Genomic DNA, 19,800 nt, shown 5'->3' on the forward strand with positions numbered 1-19,800 from the left:
AATAGGATGGCTCCGCTTTTGATTACTATTCATACTGCTTCCTCTTTGAAGAGGAATTAACTGTCAGTTGAATTTTGATACTCTTTCACCTGTCCAGATCATACAGTAAAAGCTCAGGCTCTTAAAATCAGAATCCATTAGTAATATAGGCATGTGTCAATCAGCAGATAAGGCAAGTGGACTTACAGATTTCTTAGCAGTGATGCCCTACACAGTCACTACATTAGGGCTACAAAATTGCTGATGAGCAACCTTTCCCAGTAATGCCAGCTATATTTACTGGTTTACAAGCTCCCCCATTGTTAAAAGCAAAGAATGCTAGAGGTAATATTGCCCTAATAAATCTCATTATTTCTGAGGCAATACTTAAAAATCTGGAGATAAAAGAACTCTTGCTGTTTGCTGCTGTGAAGTGTTTGGAGTTTAAGTTTCCAAATGTTTTTCTTCAGCCATTACAGTAAAGTTTGAAATTGTGCTGTAATGAAATGAACCTACTGGTTGTGGCCCTAAGGGGGGGGAAGCCCAAAAAAACACAAAACCCATTTAATACCACAAGAAAAAGTAAAGATGCAAAATGACAGATGCTTAGGTTGCCTGGAAAGGGGGAGGGGTGAGGTGGCTGCTTGGTGCTTTTCCTGGCCAAAGAGATCTGGAAACTGGTACTGCAAAAGTAAACAATATACATGACTTTTTCAAATGTATTCTCTAGAACAGCTGCCCTTTTGTGTCTAGGAAATGAAGCAGAGAAAACAAGATATGCTTAAAAAGGAAACAAGATTTTGTGAGCTACGTCTGCTTTTTTCTTCAGTGTGAATTGAAGTTAGAGATTATTTTTTTTAACATACCTATGCTATCCCAGTACCACTGTGACAAATAAGGTGTGTAGGCTATGTGTACTGTTTTTTAACGGTTAGAAAAAAATCACGGGGATGTACAGAGGGACACAATGGAGACTTGAGAACAAGATCAGGAGATGATGAGACACCTGTGTTTTGTGAAAACAAGGATTTTGGAAAACAGCTAGCTGCTTACATGGAGCTTTCAGAGTTAGGTGGATCTTGCTAGGATTGGAGCCTCTTCACCTGAGGGACATACAAGCTTCCCATGTAGATGGTTATTTCTAACACTGGAAGAGACTTTGGTGCATTTCAACCCTTGACATGGTCAAGAGTTATAAAATGGGGAGGGGAGGGGGACAACACACAGTGTCATTTGTGACAAGGATTGTCACTGGATGTTTTCCAGGGTACAGTGGTCTGGCCTCCTCTTAATTGGAGCTTGTTTCAGATTGTTAAAGGAGTATTCAGTTACCAGTGCCACATTTTCAGCCTCAATTTTTCTTTCATTCATGTTTGAACCAGCGTTGTTGATTCTGTGGGTTATCTACTCCCTGCATTTTTATCTTCTGCATTCTCAGTAAGTAGTGCTTGCATTACATTCTCAATGGCAGCCTCCCTAGACAGATTCCGTGCTTTTCCAGTAGTTATTTTTATGGTTTTCCTATCCTGTTCTTTAAGCTGGGAACCTCATTCGAGGTAGCCTTAGGGTCACTAATCTATCCTCTTTCAGATCCTTTCTCAGGTCTCACTTCTACAATAACATTTGAAAGAATTGAACTCAGTAGAGGAGCAGTTGTATATTGAGGGAGAAAATATTTTTAAAGTAACCATATACATTTTACTACTTCTCTCATTTTTATGCTGTGATTTTAGGTGGTGAGCTGTAGAAATAGGGTCTGTTTCTTCTCTGTCCTTTCAGTGCCTTGAACATTATGGATACTGTTACAGTATTGATAATATAAGAGCAGTATTGCAAAAATAATAGATTTTTAAGGTCAGAAAAGAGCATAGTCAATTAAACACCTTAAACTATGTACTAACGCTGCATGTTTGCTGTCATTGACTTCAGTAGCTGTTCTCAGTGTTGAGCTTTTCTGAAAAATTAACTTTGAGGGCTTCAAAATTGGTCAGTCTGGAAATAGATTACATGCTACTAGTGACTCTGAGAATTCTGGATCATTGTTCCCTGTTAAAGTGCGTGTAGCTCTTTCTGGTATTTATCTAGCTCCAATTCCCAAGTATTGCACCTTTTTTTACAAAAGGAATATTTTTTTCTTCACTTCGCAGCTAGGGAGATAAGGGCTATCTCTAATCTGTTTAAATTTTTACACAAAAGACCTTGCGTAGAGTTGCATATACTTCTGTAGAATTGAGTTAGGTGGGATTGTAATTTTCACTAGTTATCTTGTAGAGGGTCATTCCATGTGTCTTGTTTTTAATATATTAGCTAGTCTTTTGCTTATGCTATAAATCTTCTCATAGCTGTTCTGTGGAGAAACTTTAGCAGCTTGTTTCTTTGAAACAGAGAATTTGGGGAGGGAGAAGATGTGCCACACTGATGCCAAGGGTGTGTCTTTTGCTGAGGGCGTACTTTTTTTCTGAGAATGTTTGTGTTTGGGTAAATTCTAAGTATTTTGAAAAATTCATTTTTCACAAGCAGGACCCTGATGTTTTGCTTTGGTGCTTTGTTACAGGCTGATGTGAAGGTGAGCACCACAGTGGAAATTAGGAAATTCTCCTTCCATTGCTTTTAGAGCCTTCCCAGAGAATGCACAACTATCGTGAAGGAGGAAGTCTTATTGTTCAAAGTGCCTGGGAAGTATTAGAGAGGGTAGACGATAAGGATTTGGAGAAGGAATCTGAGGATGGAGAAAGCTGGAAATGGGATCAGATAATGAAATTAGGGACTAGCTGGACAAGGAGACTGAGGATGAAAGCAAGGGGAGCAAGTAATGGGTGTAGGAAACATTAGGAGAAGTGGTAGAACTTAGATGAGGAACAGAGAGTTGAAATGGAACGAGAAGTGAGCTAGGGACAGTTGTGACCAAGGGGTGGAAAGATCAAGAAGAGGCAGGTCTGTGAGGAAGACAGGTTTAACAGACATCCTTGTTGCAGGATGATGATAATCAGTGCTAAGCAGTTGAATTTGTGGGCATCAAGGTATCAGCATGTGTTAAGGAGGAACTGAAGAAGGCATAAGGTTTCGGGACTCTCTGGTGGAGATTTCTTTGCATATCTGAAGGACTGCAGGAAATTGTGGGAGCAGGCACTTTATTTCTGCTGCACCATGCTTCCCCTAGCATCTAGGTTAGAAGCTGACATTCCTGAGTCTTGCTCTTCTTGTGCTGTCAGCATCTGTCTATGAGACTTACTGGGCCTGTTCCCCTCTTTTGGTGGTCCTCACTGAAGAGGACAGTGTAGTGGTATCGGTCGCTTCATTACCTCATGTTGCAGGTGGATGGTTGTTCCAAAGGCTCTGTCTCTGCTGGCAAGCCCTGGGAACACCAGGATACTGCCACGTGAGGGCATTTAAAGCTCAGTTCTAAAAGCCTAGAAAATTATGCATTGGCATGCTAGTACGGACATCTAAGTGCTCTCAGTTCAAAGAATGGTAAAGTCTTTGTGTACAGCTCTTGGCAGCCATACAGTGATAACGTTACCCTGAATTCAGATTAACTGCAACTCCTGTGCACGTGATTTGATGATGACATTGGAATACCTAGCTCTTTCATAGTGCTGTGCACTGGTGGCTTTCTTTGCAACTTTAGGCAGGAGGAGGTATCATCCCCCATCCTCCCCACAACTAGAAAGGGGAAAAAGAAATTCAGTATACTTGGTGCATTCCCCATACAGGCCATTGCTGCCACTGCTTCTTCATTGAGCAGTGCCTGCTGCCCTAGGTCAGCTGGACACTCTCCGCTCATAAATTCCTTCATGTTTGCATGTTCTTAAAGCATCAGTGTTATGCTTGCACTCTCTTGCATTCTGTAATTTTAAAAACTTAAGGTTCATTTTGTGCTGCTGTAAAACATCAAGGAAGTTTATGGTGTGTGGAACTATAGGGACCCTTTTAGATTAGGAATCTGGTCTTTAGCTACTTGCAGTTTCAGAAGAGTACAATTAGTGACCCAGGTGATCTTTCCATCTTTTTTGTTTCTCTGAATAGTCTGTGGAAAAAAAAAAAAGGGGCATGTATGTATAATCATGTCATGCCATATTCATGTGATGTTATGCTTTGTAACCTTAAGAGTATGACAAACTCTTTCCCTCCATGCAAGCATTTACTTGTTTGAAACTGACGTGGGCTGTTGATTTCTCCCATCCCAAGTCATCAGTTAGTCAAACTGCAAACATTTAGGTAGGCTTTTTTTTCAGCTAAGAGAGGGAACAAGTGAAAAAGAGTACAGTAAAACTGGAAAAAGAAACTTCTCATTTTATCATTTATATCTAACTTTTTTTTGGAATGGTCGTTTCCCTCACTTTACCGACTCAGGTTTTGTTCCTCTTTTCCACAAGGATTTTGTATGTATTATACACACATGAAAATATTTCCATCAAAATCCTAAAGTTACCATCCTCTCCTAAATTTGTCTTTAAAATATTTCCCTGCTATGATACACACTGGACTGGTTTGTGACTCTGCTTCGCCTGGTCCTGATTAGTGTGACAGTGTCTTGGGACCACCTTGATCTTACTGAAGCTCTTTCCATATTTACCTTTATGCAGCTTTATTGATATCCTTGCAGTTTACACATGCAGATGTGCAATGAAAAAAACCAATTTGGTAATTCCTGAAGAGTGTACAGCACAACCATTGTAAGTGCTTATGGTTCAGGCACCACTGATGCTGATAGAGGATACTCTGGAGTGAGATGTATATGTACTGGAGATAGCCACTTGCTTTGTGAAAGGGATTCTGGTAGGTTAAAGCAGAAGAAATAGAAGAGTAACCAGTAAAAGTTGCTTAAATGACACCATTTTGAAGCTCTTGTGGATGTATATTGCTAAATAACGTGTTCCAATCTTCTCTTGTTCTGCATTTCTTTAATGCTGAAATCAGACGGGGTTTTTCCACAAAAATATGTGTATTTTAGTGCAAAAGTTTGAAAACTGCTCGCATTTTTCATTTGTCAATACTGTAGTGAAATATAACTTGCCATTGATAAATACTTTTTCTTAGTTGAGAATATAGATTGAAACTGTGTAAGAACCATGGTATGCTTAAATATACCCTCATAAAACATCATAGAAATAATGCTACAATTTTCACAAAATAGTATCTGGGCATTAAGTAATTCTCAGGACGAGGAAGCTGAAATTTGTTTATCTTTTTTCTACAGCAAATAAACACAGTAATGCCTATATCCAATTCTGATAATATTTATATTCAACATTCATTTCTTGTTTGCATGCTGAACTGTCAAATCTGCAAATTACATTCAAAAGTTACTTTATCTTTGTGTGATACTAATGCAGCGTTTGCCTGTGAGGAGGTTTGTATAGGTTGTTAGTAGGCATTTGTGTTTTCCATAGCATAATGCTGCCACCTGATGGCAGAAAGAATTGGGACAAAGTAGTATGTGCTTTTTCGGGTTGTATACAGTTCATTTCAGTATGGTTAATACAGTGCTGTTGAATATGTCTTAAAGGGAGAAGCCATCTCTACAGGAATACTCCTTGAAATGGCGGCGAAGTGCTTTTGTTTGCTTGTGTTTTAATACCTTGAATATTTTATTTTGGAAAGTAGGATCACTGGAAGCCTAGCATTGCTTTCGTTGTTGGGACCAAAATTGAGGATGAAATCCATACCAAGGCCCTGTCTCTTGCTGTGCAGGTGCCACAGCGGAAGCTCTTCAGTGTGGTTACACGTGAAGACATTTTCAGACAGGTATTCCAAGAATGGAACTTTTAAAAACAAACCAAACAAAACCTAGATCTCATTTCTAGATACTAACTTTTGGTCTGTGGTAACTACAAATTTTTTATTTAATTGAACTACTCTGTGGAAGCTTTAAAAATTACACTAATTCATAGGAGTTAAAAATGGAAAAAGAAAAGCTTACTGTATGAGCTGGTCTGCTTCCTAGAAATAGTGAGATTTTGTCACAGACTTTTCTTCGAGATGCTGATCACAAAAGTTCCCTCCCTAAGGTACAGGGGTACCATAAGATGATTCCTCACTATTTTGGAGTGTGAGTGTAGTGTTTTCAAAAGGGAGTAACAAGTAAAATAATCTGTGTAAACTTAAAATCTTCTCACAGTGGAATGCTTTATTTCCTTACAGATCAGAGAATCTGGAAATCAAAAGGGAAAAAAGGTTAAGGATGTGCCTATGTACTATGAGGTAGGTTAAAACATGTATTGCAGAGTCAGTGCTCTTTTACACAGTGATAAATACAGCTGTGTAATTGTGTTACGCATACCTGAGTAAATGCAAATCTACTGAATGTAGCTGGTCAAAACATTCAACCATCTAGATACTTAAACTGCTTTCTTTTTGTGATATAGTGTTCTGTTGGACTGCTAATTAAGTGAGGATCAAGATGTCTCTTTAGGTTGTGTTTTATTATGTTAAGACTAAGTTATGTGGTGATGGTGGTGTCAGAAATTACAGAAAAACTATCAGACTCTGCTCTCCCAAATTCTTCCAGTAATTTAGAGTTATACCTTCATTTATGGGAATGCAGTCCCGTAAATGAAACACCATCTCTGTGTGCTAGTATCCATTATAATCTCAGTTTGATGTTAAATTCTAACCTGGTTCCTGTAGTGGGGTATGTCAGTGGGGTTAGGAATCATGCTTAGTACAAAGAGGACTTCCTTCTCCCTACCTTGTTAATGTTTTACTTACAGCTTGTGAGAGGTTATAAAATCCTGTGATTAATTAGAAGATTGTTTAAAATTTTCTCAGGTAGAGTTTTATGGTCCTACAGACCTGGAGCATAAAGAATTTTGGATCCCTCTAAAAAGATCTTGTTTGCATTTTAGTTCTACAATGACTAATAAACTTTTTATGTGTCTCAGCTTTTGGTGGACTTTATAACAGGTCTTTTTAGTTGCAGTCTGTTTTTCAGTAATGCCAGACTACTATCTGAACAAGTCCCTTTGGAATTATTTACCACTGACATGACTGTGAATTTTATGCAATTAACCCTCTTCGTTTAGGACTAGCCTCCCAGGCAAACTCACCCTTATATTACCTGGGATGTAAAACCCCTTCAGTCCCACTGACAGAAGGATTTTGAAGTCTGGCTCTAAGCAGAAGCTTTGTATGATACCTGTATTTAATTACTAAGAGCAATTTTCCTTGTGAAGTGGATACTTATTAAATTCCAGCTGTCAGTGCTGTGTCTCATTAGCTACTTACTTTACTCCTCAAAGACATTTTTTTCCTCCGCTCCTTTAACAGAGAATATAAAATGCCTGTTCTGACCTTTCGCTTGGACTCAGTTTCCGTTCTGGCTGTAGCAAATTAAAAGATTGATCATGTTGCCACAAGCATTAAAATCCTGCCTCTCTGGGCAGAATTTGCTCCTGAGCATTCACTTAAAGTCCATGTGCAGTTTGTGCATTCAAAGCTTTCACTGCAGTAAGGATAAACATATATGAGGTTAGCACAAAACACAGGGATGTGAAATGTTCTGAGAGGAGCATTTGTATCTTCACTGCATGCAGTTCTCTCCTCTCTGGTAGGATTCAACACACTGGCATTTCCACAAGCACATATTCATTTCTAGGGAGACTGTAAATAAGATTAATAAGAGGTTTAATGGTCTTTGAACATATGACATGTACATGCGTGTGAATTTGGGACTGATGACATGCATAGTAATGTGGTTACTAGTGGTATTAATAGCAACATTGTTACCCATGTCATTGGTCCTGCACATCGTGTCTACTGTGAAATGCCGGGGTTTTAGATAAATTTCAGTGCAGCAGTCTGCAGTGCCTGCTTGAATTCAAGAAACTTAACTGCTCTTGGTGTATTGCAAACTAATTATACATCATATTAAAATAATTCCTTTTGTCTATTCTAAATTATTTCCCTTCAGGGTCTCTATCATCTTACTGTGTTGTATTTCCCATCACTCTTATTGTACAAAGTGAAGAGGATCAGGGCAGGGTTTGTGAATATGTAGCTAAAAAATTTCCAAATCCAGGAGAATTAGGTGTCTAACAGCTTTTCTGTCTCTTAAGTGACCATGCTCAATTAAATGATGGTAGGCTGAGGGTCTCATAAAGAAGCTGTGAAAAAATTTTCTTTGTATATGGAAGGGAAAATGTTATGATTCCTGTAAAATATCTACAGATTTTACAAGGAATCAGGTTAAATTATCATGTATAGTTTTTCCAAATGACAGGACCAAACTACAGTATTTTTGAAAAAAAATATATGCATTTTATAAGCAAGGTATGTATCTCTTATAATTTATGTACCTGATTGTTTTGTCAACTTTCTATTAAGGTTGGTACTGTCATGTGTAATTAAGGTGCTTTACCCCTACTTAATATGATAGTGTTTTAGTTTCCAAACTTTGAACTTTGAAAATCTATTCAAGCATAAGTTTCCCATACTAGATGAAGCTGATTTCTTTTTTCTTGAAAATTCTGATGAGATTGAGTTCAGGGGCTGTGTGGATGGAAGGAATTTTTTTTCCTTGTAAGGGTTGTTTTCCAGTTTTGTTGCACTCATTGGGACAGGGTGAGGAAAGTTGCCTTTATGTTACACAGGAAATTTTGAGAAGGATTCTTGTCCCATACTCATAAGCTGGAGCTGTGGAGTAGTACCATAGTTAGAAAAGACTATGAAAGAAGATGGAGCCTCATACAGTCCCCTCATGTGATCAGGATGGAAGTAGATGATGTTGCTGAAGGTGGACAGCTAATAAGCCATATGGCCATGAGAGAGAGAGGGACAGAAGGGAGAGAGATGTGGAACAATTTTGTAGTTCTCTCAGTTCAGCTGAGATGCTTGGGATAAAGGGTTGCGGAGAAATGAAAAAAATGCAAGTGGCAGACACCAGAGTAGTTTTCTTTGGATGTGGATTCCAGAACACTGCCTTCAAAATGTGTCCTTGTACTTGTGAAGTCAGCAAAACTGAAGTCTTTTCACAGCAGTATCCTTCCTCACACTGCTCTGACTCACCCCCTGGACAAGCCATCCCATGCAACCAAAAAGGCTTGACTGCAATTATACATAATCTTTATTCCACTACCTGCAAACACTTGTATATTCTTCTTTCTCACAGCATGGCTCCTACCTATAGCTGTTAAATTGAAAAATATTTTCAAGTCAGGGGCCAAATCTGCATCCCGGCCCATTCTCATGCTGGAGTTCTGTGAGACTGGAGCGGAATAAATCAGCTGTAAATAAGTATTTCCCAGCTGTTAATCACTGTGTAGATAGCTAACTGTACTGCTGTCTCCTGCATTTTGAGGATAGGAGGCAGCGCAAACAGAGTGTGCTGCACTCCAGAAATCCTCACTAGCCTTATGATTCCTTGAGGACAGGTATAGGTAAATGCAAGCTAGAAAAGCTTCTAGGCATGGCAGAATTTTATATAGAAATATATAAAATTATATATAATATACAAATCAAATATATATAAAACATATGCATATATATAGAACACATACATGCACGTGTGCGCACACACGCGTGCACATGCACACACATACGCATACACATATATATATAAAAACAAACCTAAGGAGTAAATGAATCTTCGTCTAGGCTCTGTATAGTATGCTGTGAAAGAGTGGAAGCATGCTTTAAGTAGAAAAGATGGGCACAACCCAGGGGAAGAGGCCATTACACAAGTGGAGTGAAAGTCTCTGATAGCAGCAAATCTCATAACTTGCAGGGGCTGTGGGGAGGGGGTGGTTGGAGAAGTCATTCATATCAGAAAGGGAAAGGTAAATGGACTATCCAGGCTTCGGACCTCAGATGTAGGGAAGTGTTTGATGTGGTTGAAAGGAAAGTTTCCTGCAAGTGATCTTGTTGGTTGGTTTTTTTAATCCTGCTCCCTTTCTTTAATGATGCATTTTTTCTCCTCTCCATCTTTCCTTCCCCTGAGAGACACAGAGCTCTGAAGATTTTCCTTCTCCCTTCATGTCTAGTTAAACTGCCCCAATGATCTCTGTGGTGTTCTCAGTCTAGGCTGAGAAGTGCTTGATATTTAAATGCCTCGTATTTTAAGCTTACATTGTTATGGTTTACACTGTTCTGGTTTACAAGAGGATTTAAATGGCAGTTACATCATTTCTCTGAGAGCTAACTTTTCTGGTTGGGTGTGAAAACTTTGGACTTGTTTTTCAAGTGTAAATGTGATCTGTTTTCACAAGAGACCACAGTGAATGCTACAAAAAAAAAAAATGCACAGAGTAAGATCACTAAATTGTTTTGATTCTTCTTTTTTGGTGAGAAAGGCTACTGACAAGAAAAATTGTAAACAATGTATCCAAGAGTTGGCTTTCTTACCAATGCTGCTGTCACCAGTTTGTTTTATGTTCTGTGAAATTAGTAGATAGACGGATCTGATCAGCAAGAGACTATGGTGACCTGTACCACCGGTTACGATATTTTTTTCAACAATAATCTGTGTGTTGAAATTTTTTAAATCAAGATTGGATTTTTTTTCTAAATGACTGAAAACAATTGAGAATGTGATACAACTTAATTTGTTTCTGGGAAGGACATTTCCTGAAAAAAGTTACTTCTAGTTTCAGTGTAAATATATGATTCAATGTATGGCTTACAACCATATTTACTAAATTAAATAAAATCTTGCAAATAATCTCTTCTCTGTCTAGAAACTTCGAGATTGTGTTTAAATTGGCCCTTATTTTTTCTCTTTATTTTGCAATGTATAACAAATTCCTTCATGTTTTGTTTTTTAATTCCTTAATTTCTGTGTCTTCTGGAGATCTTATAGTTGAAGACACTGTGTCTTTTCCCAGATCATTCACTAACTTTTAAATAGAGTAGTCTCAGTATGTTGAATGCTTCAGACCCAACAAGAAACTCACTTGTTTGATGATGTCTCTTTGTTTGTAATTGCATTTTTAAATCTGTCAGTTGATGAGTTTTAATTTTTGTCACTGCTTTATTAACTATAAATGCTTGTTTCTAAATCAATAGTCAAAGAATACCTAGGGAATTGTGCTTTTCACTATATCTGAGTTCAGATATACATATCTGTATATATATACACTATATATAGTATATATCACTATAATAGAGTTGTTATCTGTTTGGAGTAGAATTACAGTCTTACCAGAGAAAGCTATTCTCTTTGCGAATAGGCCACTTTCTTCTGGTTTGGTTTTTTTTTTTTTTCCCTGAAAAGAACAAAATTGAATTGATGGTAATAATTTTATCCTCCTTCTATTCAGTTGTTCACTGAATTCTCTGTTAGGACATTAAGGAAATAATACCAGCTCCTCTGTTATTCTGCAATGATCAGGATTACATTGCCAGTGCTTAAAATACATATGTTATTCTAGTTTTTTAAAGCATTGTTGTGATATCAGCTTCCTTTTATTTAGTTTAAAACTGCCTTTGTTCTCCAAGAGTCGCCTAAAGATTCTATTCATCATATCAAGAGCTCCTCACTACCTATTTTTAATGCTTCTTTGATTACATTGTCCAGGTCTACTGGTTTTTCGTATGCCTAGCTTTAAAAGCTGCCTTTGTGCAACTTTCTAGTGATACAGTTGGAAATAACTGCTTATTAATGAAGTGATGCAACCATATTATCTGTTGGTTTTCCAAATAAAGAGCAGAAAAATCACTGATTAGCCCTATTTTTCCTACAACTTTATTGACTCTTCTACTGTTTCCATACAATACCAGACCAATGCCATGTTAATGATATTTTTTAACCCATATCACCAGGCTTATTGCGATATCAACCTAGTTGTGCAGTTTCAACAAACAAACCAGAGAGAACCCCAGATTGAATCCTTCTACTGCTGACCATAATATACACAGTTTTGCCATCAAAATCCCGTTCAGTTGAGTGCTTGCATATAAATCTTAATTCATGCTTTGCACAGTGCATTTTGAGGGCTAAAAGGTTATTGGTTAGAAATAGAATCTTGCATTGTTTTAAAATTATTTATATGGTACATGGCTGTTTTCTTTGGTTTGGTTTTTTTTTCCCCCTTAAGTTCATGCTGTCAGAATCCTTGGAAAATTGTGTAATGTTCACAGTACTTCTTGCCTTAATAGGCAATATGCTGTAGCAGAGACAGAATGATCCTTGGGTTTTCTAGGTGTAAATGAAACATTCCTCTCCTGTCACTTCCAACACAAAATACATACCCCAAGATATTAAGAACTTCTGTGGGATAGTAAAACATAGCAATGAACAAGCTGAAAAGGAAAAATTTGAATTAATTTAGCCAGGAAACAAGGGATTAAAAGCAGTCTTTAAGCATTTCTGTGAATTAATACTTTGCTACAAGTGTGTAGAATGTAGACTTATAAAGTGAGGGTTGCTGCTGCTAAGACTATTTGAAGTGTTGTTCATGTCATGATGTAAAGAGAAGGTCCATTTTATTTTGGAACTGAGCATGTAGTTCCTGGAATAGGTGCTATGACTGTATTATGGAAGTTTATATATATATAAATATTATGCATATATTTTATATGGTATGTCTTTATTATCTGATTATATGTGATTATATTTGAGTATGTATTTTAAAATATATGTGCATAATCATTCAAAGCTACCTTATTCTATTACTCCCTCACCCCAATGGCATGAATTTCATTCAAGAAACCGGTTAAGAATAACTATTCTGTTTCTAAATAACTTACGTCCTCTCTTCAGTAGGTCTGAATTACCTCACACCTTTTTATTACCATATACCTTTCTATTGTCATATGCTACTTTTCTTTTAGATTCTCTCATCAATGTCTCTAACAATATCTTCAGTTTAAAAAAACAGGGAGGGCAGCTCTAGGGACAAGGAGTATGCATTTATTTTGTGTTAAGGATGTTATAGTAAATTCCTTGGGCAGAAATATCAAAAGTTTTGGGTTTAGCTTGGTGTAAAAACAAAACTCTTAATGTCACAGACAGACTGCTTGTGGCAAGGAGTATTTTCACCCAAAAAGGTAGAAGCTGTTGCGAGTCATGTGGCCTCTGGAGGAGAGCAAAGACTGGTTAGTAGCCTGGATACGTGTCACTGAAGAAAAAAGTTTCAGAAATAATGCTAGTCATGAGCACTTTTAAGGAAGCCTTTTGGTTTCTTGTGGAAACATATAGGTAAAGGTGAAATATTTTTGTGGAAGTGTATAGATATTGACAAAATGCCATCAGAAAGGTTGTGATCAAAAACAGGCTTCTCAAAAGTAGAAATAGTTGTACTGAAGTCCAGCCTTCTCAGTCTAAAAACGTATGTCAATAGAATTCTATTTTGTAATAAAAGTTAGAAAGGTTTTGTTTTCAGTCTGCTGTAGAACAAAATTAATTTTAAAAGTAGTTGTAACATGGTATGGTTCAGGAGCCAAAAATTTTCTGGTGTCATTGTTTTGATGAGAGAGTTTGACAGTAAAAACAACTTTGGCAGCCACGCCGAACGGTCAGAAGGATAGAAAAATTTTCTTTTTCATTCCAGTACAGAGCAGAACAAATGCAGCAGTCTTAAATGTCATAATAAAATGGAAAAGTTCTCCAGTTAGCCTTTGTCAAGTGCTATTGTGTGGATGTAAGTTAAGAGAATTTTATTGTGGAAGGACTTGGCCCTTATAGTGTATGGATATGCAGAGGATTAATGTTCAAGAAACACTTGGCAACTGTTGCTAAATGAAGATGCCTTTTAGGGAGGTACTGGCTCCAGAGAAGGGTAAGGGACTTTAAATCCTGATCTGGGTACTATCTACTCATCTGTTTTCAGCTCTGTTGTATCTGTTACCAAGCTCCTACCAGGTGTATCATAGTACAGAATACAGTATGTTTTGTAAATGATCCCACTGCATGAGGTGGTACATTTACCTGAGATATTGTCTTGTCTTCTGAGGAGAGTTTAACTACTCTGCCTCCTGGGCCCAAATATTTAGGTCAGTTTACTTAAAAGGATGTTAAGGAAAAAATTTATTAGTTTAGGTTTAGCAAGTTTCGCAGCTCCCACTGGTCTTCAGCAATTTGTGAATATAAATATGAATGAACCTTGTGGAAGAGTACCAGTGTCTGCATATCAGCTGAGGTTAGATTTACTCCCCTCTTTATCTCACAGGAAACCTCTACAAGCAATTCAGTTTGCTCTGCTGCCAACTGAATAGGGACAATTTACGGCTGTGCCAAACTATTCCAGACACCATCACAACCTAGGCCACAAATCTTTGGCATTTTTAGATGAACTGCAAACTCGGATTATGCACATTCCTCTTAGATAATGTTAAGGTATTCCAGGATTTCCTGCATCTTGAAGATTTTAGTAGAAGTCACTGAGAAGAAGCTACAAGAGCTTCTACCTGTCCTTCATAATGCCTTTCACTGGGAGACTTCTTGGTGCTTGCTGAATTACTTGGACAGACAGTTGCCTTGCTAGCACCAATATCAAAGAGAGTAGAATATCATCAGCAAATGCCTTCGTATAACTTGGCCAAATGGAAACAGAAGGAAATGTTCTGACAAAAGAAGCACTCACCTGGGTTCAGCTGCCTTTCCAGAACAGCAAGATCTTGCTTAGTTCTGTGCTCTATATGCCAGTTCAGTATTGATGTCTTAATGACCTAGGTCATCCTAGTGGTATTAGAGGCATGTGTGTGATTGGATAAATAGTTCTAAGCCTTGGATAACAGCAAAGGGATTTTTATTTCAAATATAGGAAACTCACACTACCTAAAACAAATAAAATATTACCCAGAGTAGAGACATACTGCCAGGTCTTTGCATCAGCCTTTGCCATTGTCACTGCATCACCAGTAGCGGCATGTGTAGTCCTTTGAGTTATCAAATTACATGACTTCCATTTGGGATTTATTTATTCCATGAGACTGAACTATTGTTGATGTGAACTGATCAGTCCTACAAATTGTAGTTGTTTCTCAATTTCTAAAGTCTCTCCAGTTCAGTATCACTTTCTAGGGATGCCTCTAAGGACAATATGTCACGTTAAGAAGTACCAGGATTTCTAAATGCTGAAACTGGGGCAAAAACTCTTGAACTCCTGCAGGAAAACAGTCTGTGCCTTCTAATTTTCTGTTTCCTAAAATCTGAGAGGTTGGATTCTATTATTTACATGAGACAATCGAACATGTTCATCTTCTCTTTCCATTTCAGAATAATGACTCTTCTTCATAATCCTAATTCTAGGATTCTAGAAGCAATGCTCTCTGCATGTATTATTATTTTACTATGGTTAGTTGTAATTATTTGGCCTGAGGCCAATCATAAAACTCAAAATTGCTGATGATTTATTTTCTAGGAAGGAAACTTGATACCTTTTGAAATTCATCTATCTATCTAAAACCTGCTTTAGAACACTGGTGAGATCTTGTTTTTCCTTCCTAGATTACAAGGTTTCCTGCATGCGTGCAGCTTGGTATAAAATTTCCTGCTTTTTTCTGTGCAGGTTTTGTTGAAACCTCTGTGTAACTAGAGGAAACAGCAGTTATGCCTGTAAGAATGTTGTCCTCAAATTGGTAGAGGGACCCTCTGGAGTAGCCAAAGGGAATGCTGTTTCCTGTTTTGTTGCCTTCAAAAATTTCAGGTGACTATAATTGCTTAATTAAGGACAATAGAGTAAAAGACATTTTTTCTCAAGTAGAGCAAGTAATCCCAGAATCCTTTGTCACCAAAGGAAAAAAAATGCCCGAAGTCCTCTTGCAAAGCTGGACCAAGGTGGAAACATCCTGCCTAGGAGTTTTGTGGTGCAAGCCCATGAGGCCATTGGGAATTCCTAGCCTACAAGCTCTGAGGCAGCTTAGGAAATTCTGGCAGGAGGTACCTAGATAGATTCTGCCAGCACAAGGGTTGACAAGACAGCTTTCCTTCTCATTTGCTTCTCAAAAAAGAAAGATTTATCTTTTTGTTCCACCTCTGATTGGGTTCTCTTCCTAGCCAGATGCAATGTTAGAGAAGCGTGACTAAATCCTTTAGCTTTGTAATACTCATTGTGTGCATCCAGTTGGCTGGAATTGCTGGAGACAATTTACTTCTCGGAAGCATAAAATATTCTACTCCACAATGGAAAGACTTGCTGGGCAGATTCATAACTCTGAAATGTAAACACTTCAAGATCTGATCTTAGCAATATATCTCCTCTTCTGAGCACAGATCAGAGCAGACTGGCCTGTCCTCTGTCTTTCAAAAGGTCTGGGTTCTGTAGGAGTTCTTCAGAAATCACTTAAATGCTGTTTCAACTATCTCGCCCCAATGAGAGTGTTAAAAGGAAACAGGTATCTTAAGGGTCACATGAGAAAACCTTTCCTATGCATAAAACTCCTCCTTCCTGAGATAGCAATGCTAACAACTGATCTTTAGAATCACTGAATATTCATATTGTATTTTGTCTTCCCTTAAAGCAGTTCATTTTGATAGCAATTTGGTGGTCTGGAAGCTGTGGGATCTATGTGTCATAGATGGCGAGAGCTCTTGTATGAGCTCTTTAATAAAGCCAAGGTAAAAAGTCATCCTAATTTTTATGTAATGTATTTTCTTATTTTTACTTAAATTAGGTTATTCACCTGTTTGTATTTCCCTTAAAACATTATTTAAGTACTTGTAACACTAAGACACATACGTTGTACACATGTCTTACAGTTCTCATTCTGCATTACTGAGATTAAACCAGTTAAGGTATGCCCTCAGGTTGCACATTTTCTGTAGAGAAAGTTTTAAAGAACAGACTTCCTTACAATGGATATTTTTGACTAAGTTTCTGCTAACCAGATCAAGCTGTGTTGTGATTTGGCAAAAAACAGACTCACTCATATGAGTGACAACATATTTTTCTAGTGCACAAGCAGCCATTGCTTCTGCTTTGAGAAATGTTCTCACAATAGAAAGGCAGATATTTAGTACATGAACAGCATATGTATTTTCTCAGTATTGCTCAATAGTGAAAGTGTCCTATTATTTTAGGAGATTTGTTTGAAAAGGAGTCATCAAGTATGCTTTAATTTTTTTTTAAATTATCTGGAATACATGTTGGTAGAGTCTTCATTGGTTAACGAAGATTATAGCTTAAGTTTTATAGTCTACCTTGTGGATACATAAGCTCCATATGGAGCCCAGTTCAGATATGCAATCGATTTACTGATTTACATGAGTCCTTAAGCTCAGTTTGAATTGTAAGTCATTAATTCACCAATGAAGGATAATGATTAAGCAAGTGATACTTTGACATCATACTTGAGAATAGGTTCTGAGAGGAAAAACGAAATTAGATGAATGGTCTGATAGTAGAGACTAAATTGCCTTTCAACATGTTGCAGGTGTGATGTGAAAGAAGTTGAGTTGGCTCAGTGCCTTCCTGGTATTCTTTCAAAATGATTGATCATAGTATGCTATAGTCAGTGAAATGACATCAGCAGGTTCAGAAATATATTTAGTAGTATGTGTAAAGAAGTCTTCTTTGGACAAAAGACATTTATCAGTGTGACACGTACAGCTTTTGTTCCCTAGTCTGTCTTGAAAGCTGCGTGTGAGGGGTTCACAATACCGATGTTAGATTGTAATAAGTGAAGATCGCTCTTATTTTCCCTGCTTTTATTAGCTTGCTCAGGAAAATACATGTCAACAGTAAATAATAACTTGGTTGGTACATGTAATCCATGTAGCCTCTTGTCTGATGGCTCTCCTGCTTCAAATTGTCTTGAACTGTGTCAGCTGCTAAGGAATTTGAATTACTGAGGAGTTCTGCGAACCATAATGTTTCTTTTAGGAAATGTTATGTGAGTCTGAGATATATTTGATGCCCCAGATTTCTTACACTTACAAGAACAGGAGGGAAGACAGGGATTTAGAAAGCTCACCCTGGGTATGGGAGAACTACACTATGAAATGGGCTGACAACTGTTCATAGCAAGTGATGCTACTGCAATCTCAATGGCGCTGGCATCTGCCAGTATCATAGTGTCACCTACATGCACTCATGCAGTGTTTGAATGGCTTGAAATACATGCCCTTTGCACCAGGCAGCTAAATCTCTGCATGGTTCATACTGCCACCATATGAGATCAAATACTGCATCACTGAAGCTTTTCTGCAGTTCACAAATGTGACCCCTGCTGTGTAAGGAATGCTAAGTTTCCTCTTCCTTTAAAGGAAAAGAGGCCCTACCTAACTGAGTTTGTCCATCCAAGTTTCCATGGTTTCTCACATAAGAAAAAGGTCGTCACTGGTGGGATGAAGTATAGCCAATCTGAAATGAATCCACCTCATAGTATCCCAAAAAATTCCTTCTGTACTCCTACCAAGTCTTTGTCTTCAGCACTTTTTTTTTTTATTGAGGCTCTGTGGATTCTTAACTGTTTATGCCAGGTGCCTACATAATTCACAGGACCACAAATGAAGTACACATGCATAAGTGTAATAAATTTGATTTCTTTTATCTACTGTGCCTGGGTTGATCTATGTTCTGTCTTGAAACTAGCAGTGATGAGGGATTGTTTTTTATTTGCTTAGGCATAAAGCAGATTTTGCATTGCTGTATGAAAAACTGTTTGCTTTCTTTATGTTGCCAAATGTAGTGTGCTCATTATATCTTTCTCTTACTTGACCTCCCTCCACAGTCATGGAATATACTCCTGTTAAATAGGGTTTGGTTTGTACTTCAACACCTCACGTAAGAAAATTTGTCCTTCCCACCCACTCAGACCTTGGACAAGTCTCTTCATTTCTGCATTCTTTATCTACAAAATAGGAATAATCATGATGCGGTGCTTTTGCCTGGTAAAATGCTTTGAACTTCTCAGGAAGAATGGGTTATAAAAAGTCTAAGCGTTCCTTTATTCTTCCATGAACAGTAAATCAGCAACTGCCATCAAGCTGTGTTACTATATATATGCTTTTCAGGAATCCTTCCAGAATCCCTCCGTTTCCCTTCTATTGTTTTTCAAGAAATGTGCAACTCATCTAGATTAGGCAATTGGGAAGCATCCCTTTCCATAGGCTGTTAACACCACTTCTGAAAAAACAAACAAACCAAAACAAACAAACAACCAAACAAAATCCCAACCTATATGAGAATTTTTCTCTCTAAGGGAAATTACTATGGTATTTCTACCAAAGTCTCTCTTTCAGAGCATGGATTTTCTGTAGCTAGCTCTGGGCGACTGTTTGTTGCTGGAATAGCTAGTATTTTCCAGTGTGTCTCCAGTCTGTGGGAGTTTTTAAGTCTGTTCTTATCATAGTCTTAATTTTCTGCTGTGACTCTGAAGTCAATGGGAGTCATTCCAGTAAGCCTTCTATGGTTGGCTTGTTGAGACAGTGACCCGTAAGTAGTCTTACTCTGAATACGAAAGATGTAAAGCAGAACTAATCTTACCCGTAATGTATTTTCTTAACCATCATGTAATCTTAACCATAATGTGTATGTTAAGGAGATCATCAGGTTTGTTAGTGTTGGAGGGGCAGGATTGTTTTGGGAGGGTTTATAAATGCAAATATGCTGGTTGTTTGGTCTCCCTGTTACGTGATTCAGAAAAATAAGAATTTCAAGATATTTCTTTTTGTGTACTTTGCTTTCATTTGTATGAAACAATCATTTGGTGTATAATAGTCTGGATTCTGTTTTGGCTTTGTTGTATTCAGAGGATCATTTTTAGTGGCTACATTTTCTTACCTAGGTTTTACTTCAGAAGTGAAAATTTCTAAGCTGGGCAAGAAACTATGAAAGCTTAAAGCTAATGGTGGTGTTTGCATTAGACAAGACACAGTTCAGTGAGATGCAGTGTGCACCTTCATTGTCTGAATGTTAGCAAGCAAAATTGACACCATATGTG

General features: G+C 37.7%; 1 protein-coding gene across 4 annotated transcripts in view; it reads left to right on the forward strand.

Annotated features, from left to right (window-relative positions):
- Positions 1–19,800, forward strand: part of SPAG17 (sperm associated antigen 17) — a 115,499-nt gene that overhangs the window by 3,443 nt on the left and 92,256 nt on the right. For all 4 annotated transcript variants that reach the window (XR_010375159.1, XM_064465217.1, XM_064465226.1 and 1 more), the window contains exons 2-3: positions 5,587–5,727; positions 6,124–6,183. Coding sequence is in view for 3 of the 4 variants with exons in the window: in XM_064465217.1 (XP_064321287.1) it covers positions 5,587–5,727; positions 6,124–6,183 (201 nt within the window). In the remaining variant the exon portion in view is untranslated. The remainder of the gene's footprint in view (positions 1–5,586; positions 5,728–6,123; positions 6,184–19,800) is intronic.

The sequence above is a fragment of the Phalacrocorax carbo genome, chromosome 1 (assembly GCF_963921805.1).
Source record: "Phalacrocorax carbo chromosome 1, bPhaCar2.1, whole genome shotgun sequence".
Lineage (NCBI taxonomy): Eukaryota > Metazoa > Chordata > Aves > Suliformes > Phalacrocoracidae > Phalacrocorax > Phalacrocorax carbo.